We start from the raw sequence: 7534 nt of genomic DNA on the forward strand, positions 1-7534 counted from the left end.
GCCACCGCCAGGGTTCATGTGGTGCATGTGACATTATTGATCCGGGTTAAAGACGGGCGGAAGGAACATCAGGTAAAAGTGTCCCGTCCACTTTGTTTTGATACGTTTTTAAAACCCCAAATCTCTCTCTCTCTCTCTCTCTCTCTCTCTCTCTCTCTCTCTCTCTCCTGCCATGATGTGTCAGTTCTCTGGTTCGCACTCGACAGATCGTCTCGGCACACCGAAGATTTATTACATCAGAGCTGTCTGCTCCTCTCTCTCTTTTATTTCTCTCTCTCCGCCTGTGCTCCCTCCCTCCATCCCCTCCCCACCCCTCCTCTCCTCTCCCTCTCTTCCCTCTCTCTCTCTCTCTGTGCTCCCTCCCTCCCCCACCCCACCCCTCCTCTCCTCTCCCTCTCTTCCCTCTCTCTCTCTCTCTGTTAGAAACACTTTTCATTAGCGCCCACTGTAACAACAAATTGATGTAGCTTTATTGCCAACAGCGTCTATGTTTGTCTGACGTTTATGTTGGCTCGTTAATCTCTCCCCCGTTGACCTCTCTCTCTATCTCTCTCTCTCTCTCTCTCTCTCTCTCTCTCTCCAGGTCTCCGATTGGCGGCCTGCAGATCCGCTACGACCCGGGGTCGTTGCCGGGGGCGGGGCTGGGGTTGCTAGGGGCGGGGGGAGGCGGAGGGGACGCGGCAGCGCCCCCGGTGGCCACCAGCATAGAGCAGCTGCTGGAGAGACAGTGGAGCGAGGGCAACAACTTCCTGCTGCAGCACGGAGCGCACGGCGACGGTGAGAGAGAGCGCACGCACACACACCTTTTTCAACACAATTCTTCTCTTCATGAGGGGTCCCTAGAACAGGGGTCTTCAACAGGGGGTCCGGGACCCCTAGGGGGTCCTCAGAGTTACTACAGGGGGTCCTCCAAATCTTTGTGTGATACAAACCTTTTTTTTTCCTTTTTTATATTAACCACTAGAACCATAGCGTCCATATTCTGAGAACTTTAGACAAAAATAGCAGATCTACAAGCTCGCAACGCGTCGCGCTGCGAGGCGTTGTGAGCTTGTAGATCTGCTATCTTCGGCAAAGAGCTTTGGTGTAGAGGGGAAAAAGAGCAGACTAAGTACATAGTGAAAGAGTGAACATTTTAAACTTTAAGTATTGACGGTTCAAATGGTTAAATATCTGAAAACACAAATTGACATGAATCCAAAATACACTGATGATTGTGCAGTCAAACAATGAAACTATATGGAATCTATGAACAGGTTGTGGGGGTCCCTGCTTCATCTCTCTCTCAACTAAGGGGTCCTTGGCCTGAAAACGTTGAAGACCCCTGTGTTAACACATCTCTCTCTTATTCTGTCTGATTCCCCCACTCCTCTGTGTGTGTGTGTGCGTGCGTGTGCGTGTGCGTGTGCGTGCGTGCGTCACAGTGGTGGGCATGTTGAAGTCCCTCCATCAGCTGCAGGTGGAGAACAGGAGGTTGGAGGATCAGATCAAGACTCTCACCATGAAGAAGGAACGACTGCAGCTGCTCAGCGCCCAGCTGGCCGTGCCCTTCACACCAGCATGCAACGGTACACACACACACACACACACACACACACACACACACACACACACACACACACCACACACACTAGAGCAGTGGTTCCCGAACTTGTTTGTCTCAGGGCACCCCATAAATATGTTTTTAATCTGAGGCACCCCTACGTTATAATTTTCACTCCCAGCACCTTATATTTATAGCATATCGTCTTTGTCGGGTGGAAACCTTGTATGTCCAAAACCGTTCGTTTTCTATTTATCATCTATAAAATGTACTAAACTAGTGAAAACAGCAGATCTACAAGCACACACCGCCTCGCATCGCGAGGCGGTGTGTGCTTGTGCGAGAGGTTTCGATGCGAGAGGTTTCGACGATAAGCAAGCATTCAATGAAGAATAAAACGTGATCCTGCAGCAAAGTAGAAATTAAAGACTTGGATATATAACGTTGAACCCTGTGGTCTTACATGTATTCTGAGTGTCCTGCGCTGTGAGCAGTAATGATCTCCTCCACCAACTCCACGGCAACTCCTTAACCTATTTAGAACGGGTACACATTATTGTGTATCATTATTTTATGCTTTAACTATTGAAAAATAGCAGATATACAAGCTCACAGCGCAGCACCGAGTGCCGCGCTGTGAGCTTGTAGATCTGCTATTTTTGAAAAATCGTGAAAATTTGAATTTTGACCCGATTTCTATAAGTGTCTTTTGAATCCTTCTAAGGTTTTTTGAAAAACCCATGTTTCTATGTCAGCAATCTGGCCAGCCATCGTCAAAGAAAAGGTCCTTTTCACTTAAATGAAGCTCAGTTAGTCTGTTCTTGAGAGACCACTATGTCAGTGGCTCTCAAACTTTTTCATGTGAAGGTCCCCCAAAATTATATTCATTTGGCCACGGACCCCCATCTCAAAATATCTAGTTCCAGGGACCCCCCCAGAAGCAACATTTGAGTTACAAACGTTCGCTTTGAAAATACATGTCAAAGATTTGCACACATTTTCACAACTTTTTTTCAAAAATAGCAGATCTACAAGCTCGCAGCGCGGCACTCGGTGACGCGCTGTGAGCTTGTATATCTGCTATTTTTCACTGGTTAAAGCATTCAATAATTCTAGGCCTAAATGGGTTTTAAAGGAGACTCATTGCACTTCTCTCATTGTCAGTGGAAGGTGAGGAAGTCAATAAGCCCAGATTCTCCATCTATTAATAAAAACACTGACCTGAGACCGGTCCTAATAGACTCATAGTGTCAGTGACACAGGGACACGCACGCGCACACACACACACACACACACACACACACACACACACACACACACACACACAAACACACACACCACCCGAGACTTGAAGATAATGGAAGTTGATTATTAAATGTGCGTTGCAGACATGAAGTCATCTCAGCTGGGAGGATGTGATTCTTCTTTTCCCATGAACGCCCAGGTAACAATGCTTCACTTATACGTACACACACACACACACACACACACACACACACACACACACACACACATAATGAAATAAATGCCTTCTGATTGGTCCCTGACAGGCCAACCAGAAAAATCATTCTCTTTTGCTACCGGGGGTGGAGTTATGCAGTGGGACAAAGTCCACATTCTACCATTAATATAGAGTGTAGTTTTAAATTGATATTTATTTATATTTGTATTTTATTTGTTGCTTTGTCATGATAAATAGGAACATTTTGGATAAAAATGGAGTGAATACACAGTGAATATTTGTTGAAATGATAAAATAAATCGCTATGTGGATTACTAGTCTTGCATAGACGTCTCCTGCTAGACACTGCATTGTGTGGTGATGCACGGTACGGCCACGATGCGGTACGGCGCGGTCATAGCGATTTCGATGACTATAATGAATAAGCTTCAACAAACTAGTTCACTTGAACGATATCGATGTAACTAAGAGATACGATTGGGTAAATATATTTTAAATGGGCAGAATTACAATTAAAATGTATTTTATGTTGAGGGCGAGATTATAGTTCCACAACTTCCTGGTCATTGCGAGTCACCCAAGATGCACTGCGCTCTCTCTCTCTTCTCTGTCCTCTGCCTGTTTCAGAGGATTAAACTAATTAAAACATGTATTTTCGGGGGGAAAAAACCCTGTTTTGCAATGTAACTACTGTACTTTTTTGTTCCTTTTTTATTAACCCATTCAGGCCGGGTACACATTTTAGTGTATGGGAGGGGCTTACAGTACATGTACAGTATGTTGCAACATATTTGTTTTTGTAGGCTAAATTCTGTTTATATCACGTAGATGTTTTCTTTTGGTACTTTAAAATATTCCTCCCTGGCTTTGTTGTCCCACCTAGTAACAGAACGACACCCCTCCCTCTTGCTTTCTCCCTTTCTCTCTGTATCTTTCACGCTCTCTGTGTCTCTCTGTATCCCTGTGTGTGTGTGTGTCTCTATCTCTTTGTTTATCTTTCTTTCTTTCTCTCTCTCGTTCTCTCTGTGTGTTTCTCTCTCTCTCTCTCTCTCTCTCTCTCTCTCTCTCTGTCTCGAATATGGGTTTGTATATCTGTGGTTGAGATGATTTGCATTTTATAGTAAGAAGAGAAGCAACCCGCACTCACGTTTTCAATCATTGAGAGACTTTTTTAATAGTGGAACAGCAGCAGCAGTAGTCAGGAGGAGGACAGACGCGTTTCGGCCCTCAGGCCATCATCAGTGTTACTGAGTAACATGCAGCGGAAGTGACGTATATATAGATAACATGGTATTGTATTTTGTAGTAACATGAGCTGAATTGGAAAGTTATGGTTTTAATAAAGAGCTTTTAAAATAAAATAAAAATATCTCCCTCTCTCTCTCTCCCCCCCTCCCTCTCCCTCTCCCTCTCCCTCTCTCCCCCCCCCCCCCCCCCCCCCCCTCCCCCATCAGGAGAGCGTGTCGTGTGGAGGAGGCAGCAGCACGGGCAGTGCGTCCTCTCTGTCCACGCCGCCCTCGGTCTCCCAGAGCCCCCCCCAGCCCCAGGTCAATGGCGTGGCCACCCCGGGCTCCCTGATGCTGCTGGGGGGTCTGGGGGGGGGCACCGCCCTGAACGGAGCCATGCAGACGCCCGCGGGCACCGCCAGCCCTCACGCCCACCACGCCCACACGCCACCCTCGGCGGCTGGCAGCGGCGTCTCCCTGACTGGCAACAACAGGTACCCGTCTGTCTGTCTGTCTGTCTGTCTATATCAGGGTCTTCAACGATCTTCAGACCAAGGACCCCTTAGCTGAGAGAGAGATGAAGCAGGGACCCCCACTACAAGTTGTATGAATGTGTGTTGCAGATTTTCATCGATTTCATAGATGGACTCATCGACTTGTTTGACAGCAATGTCCTGTGGTAGTCTATGTTGGATTCATGTTCATGTGTATTTTCAGACCTATAACCACTTAAATACTTAGTTAACTTGAACTAGTTTGAGAGTCGAATGCCGAATAAATAATGGACCTTGATATGAAAATGGTTGAAAACCACTGGTCTATATGATGTCTGTCTGTCTGTCTGTCCATCTAACTGTCTGTCTGAAAAAAATAGTACTGACATTTTAACGCGTGCACGCTTGTGTGTGTGTGTGTCTGTGCACATGTTAGACACACTTGTAAATCCTAAATGTATTTCACACTGTGGTGCCTAATGTTCCCTTCAACTCTTCAACTCTCATGACCACTTAAAAATGACCCCAACAGGGCCGCCCCCTGGCCTACCGGTCCAGCCACATACCACATACAGGCTCTGATGGCTGACAGCGTGTCGCAAATGGCCTCCAGATCCTAACCGTTCTCTGAAAAACATGTTGCTGTGTGTCGGACAGAAACATCTCATCTCCATATTTGGACTTTGTGTTTTTGGTAAATTAATGTGGGAGTCAGGTTTTACATAAAACCCATTTAGGCCTAGAATTATTGAACAGTGTGTGTGTGTGTGTGTGTGTGTGTGTGTTGTGCGTTCATCCATGCTTTAGTGCACACCTTCAAATACCATCTCCTCAACAACAACAAAAGAGACGTCTTGATGTCATGGCCTCGTTTCTCTCTCGTCTCGTCGTAGGGCTTAAATGGGCGGTTCTCAAAGTGTGGTCCAGCAGGGACCCTCTGGGTTCCAAATGGACCCTAACTGGTCTTCTGTACACTAGTAGGGATGGGACGATAAATGATTTTATCGTGATTAAAAAACACTCATGATAATCGCATCGTGGAGATTTAATTTATGCACTGGGATCAATTCACCTTTTATGTGTGTGTGTGTGTGTTCTCTCCTCAGTGGTGTGCGTCTCGGCCTGCTTTCTGAACAACAACAGAGACTTCTGTTACAACAACACCACCTCCAGCAACTACTGTCCTCACAACCTACGGTACCACACACACACACACACACACACAACTACTGTCCTCACAACCTACGGTACCACACACACACACACACACACACACACACACACACACACACACACACACAACTACTGTCTTCCTCCTACACACTAAGCCTGTGGACACGCAGTCTAAGTCATACATGGGCAACAGGCGGCCCGGGGGCCACATGCGGCCCCCACCTTCACTTAACGCGGCCCACAGCTATCAGAATGATATTATTCGTTTCAGCTGTTACAATTCCAAACATGCAAACTTGACACCCTTTAACTACTTCAGTCTATTAGTAGGTGAATGACTAGTATAGTAGTATTAAGTCTTTTTTATGTTCTTTTAAGTTCATAAAGTTAACAGAAGTAGTGAAAGTTAACACAAGTTTATGAAATTAAATCAAAATGGTACATTTCAGGATTCCAATTAAAAAATAACAATAGATAATTCAGGATTCCAATTAAAAAGTTGCAAAAATAGCAGATCTACGAGGGGGGTGATAATTTCGGGGGTCACAGCCTGAGAAGGTTGAGAACCACTGGCAATACACTACCTGTCGCATAGGAGTAAGCGACTCGTTATTGAGCTGTATTATTGTTATATAGTCTTGGAAATTGGGTTAAATATTCTGGAAAGGTTTTGGAAATCAATTGGTAAAAATTTGTGGAAACTGGGAACCCTGTGTTTCTCACAAGCCGTCAAACTGCACTGAATTAAAACCACTGAACTCTCCCTCTCTCTCCCGCTCTCCTCCTTCCCTAACCCTCATCCCTCTCTCCCACTCTCCTCCTTCCCTAACCCTCATCCCTCCATCCTACAGGAACAGCATCAGGTGTTGTTGTACCAACTGATGCAACAACAACAACAGCAGCAGCAGCAACAGTCCCTGTCCTCTTCCTCCACCTCCTCATCGTCCGTTCAGCTGTCCATGGGTGGCATGCTGCCCGCCGCCCAGACGCAGGGCGCCATCACCGCCAACCCCTTCCTGGCTCTGCAGGCGCAGCAGGCCTCCGACGCCCAGGGCTCCCAGAGGGCACAACGGCTGGCCGACAAGGGCATGGGCGTCACGGCCGCCCAGGAGAAGACATGATGACGTGACGGAAGGGTGGACGGACGGACTCTATCAGAGTCCAGGGTGAAGAGCCTATCACTGCACATTTTAGGTGATAAGCTATCCACCTGAAGTGAGAAAACAAGTGGAGCCATTGGTGAAGTCCTATCGCTGTGACTGACTGGTCTAGATCGACCAATCAGTGAACGGGGTGGATGGGCCGATCTATCTGATAGTAAAAACAGAGAGATGTGTCGGGGGTTCGCGGTGGATAGCTCTTCACCGCGAGTAATGACGTGATGTTGTAGTTTTATGACTTAAAAAGACTACACCGCGGTGGATAGCTTATCACCGCGGTGCCTACTATGATAGGGGCTTAGAGACTCTTGTCTGCTCTAGGGATGGGGCGATAAGTGATGTTATCGTTTATCGCGATAAAAAACATTAAATCCTATCGCAGAGATTTAATTTATCGTGAAATTGTCCTCCGTCATGCACTGGGATCAATTCACCTTTTATTTGCCGAGCTGCATATCCGGTACCATTTAAACCCT

At 46.5% G+C, this 7534-nt stretch overlaps 1 protein-coding gene across 1 annotated transcript in view; it reads left to right on the top strand.

Annotated features, from left to right (window-relative positions):
- Positions 1-7120, top strand: part of mllt10 (MLLT10 histone lysine methyltransferase DOT1L cofactor) — a gene marked incomplete at its 5' end in the record, with an annotated part of 31858 nt that extends 24738 nt beyond the window's left edge. The window contains 6 exons of the mRNA XM_080752413.1: positions 584-777; positions 1425-1568; positions 2932-2987; positions 4460-4725; positions 5832-5922; positions 6750-7120. Of these exons, the coding sequence (XP_080608539.1) occupies positions 584-777; positions 1425-1568; positions 2932-2987; positions 4460-4725; positions 5832-5922; positions 6750-7019 (1021 nt within the window). The 3' untranslated portion in view covers positions 7020-7120. The remainder of the gene's footprint in view (positions 1-583; positions 778-1424; positions 1569-2931; positions 2988-4459; positions 4726-5831; positions 5923-6749) is intronic.
- Positions 7121-7534: the final 414 nt, after the last annotated feature.

Source organism: Nannobrachium achirus (genome assembly GCF_963921795.1).
Source record: "Nannobrachium achirus genome assembly, chromosome: 21".
NCBI lineage: Eukaryota > Metazoa > Chordata > Actinopteri > Myctophiformes > Myctophidae > Nannobrachium > Nannobrachium achirus.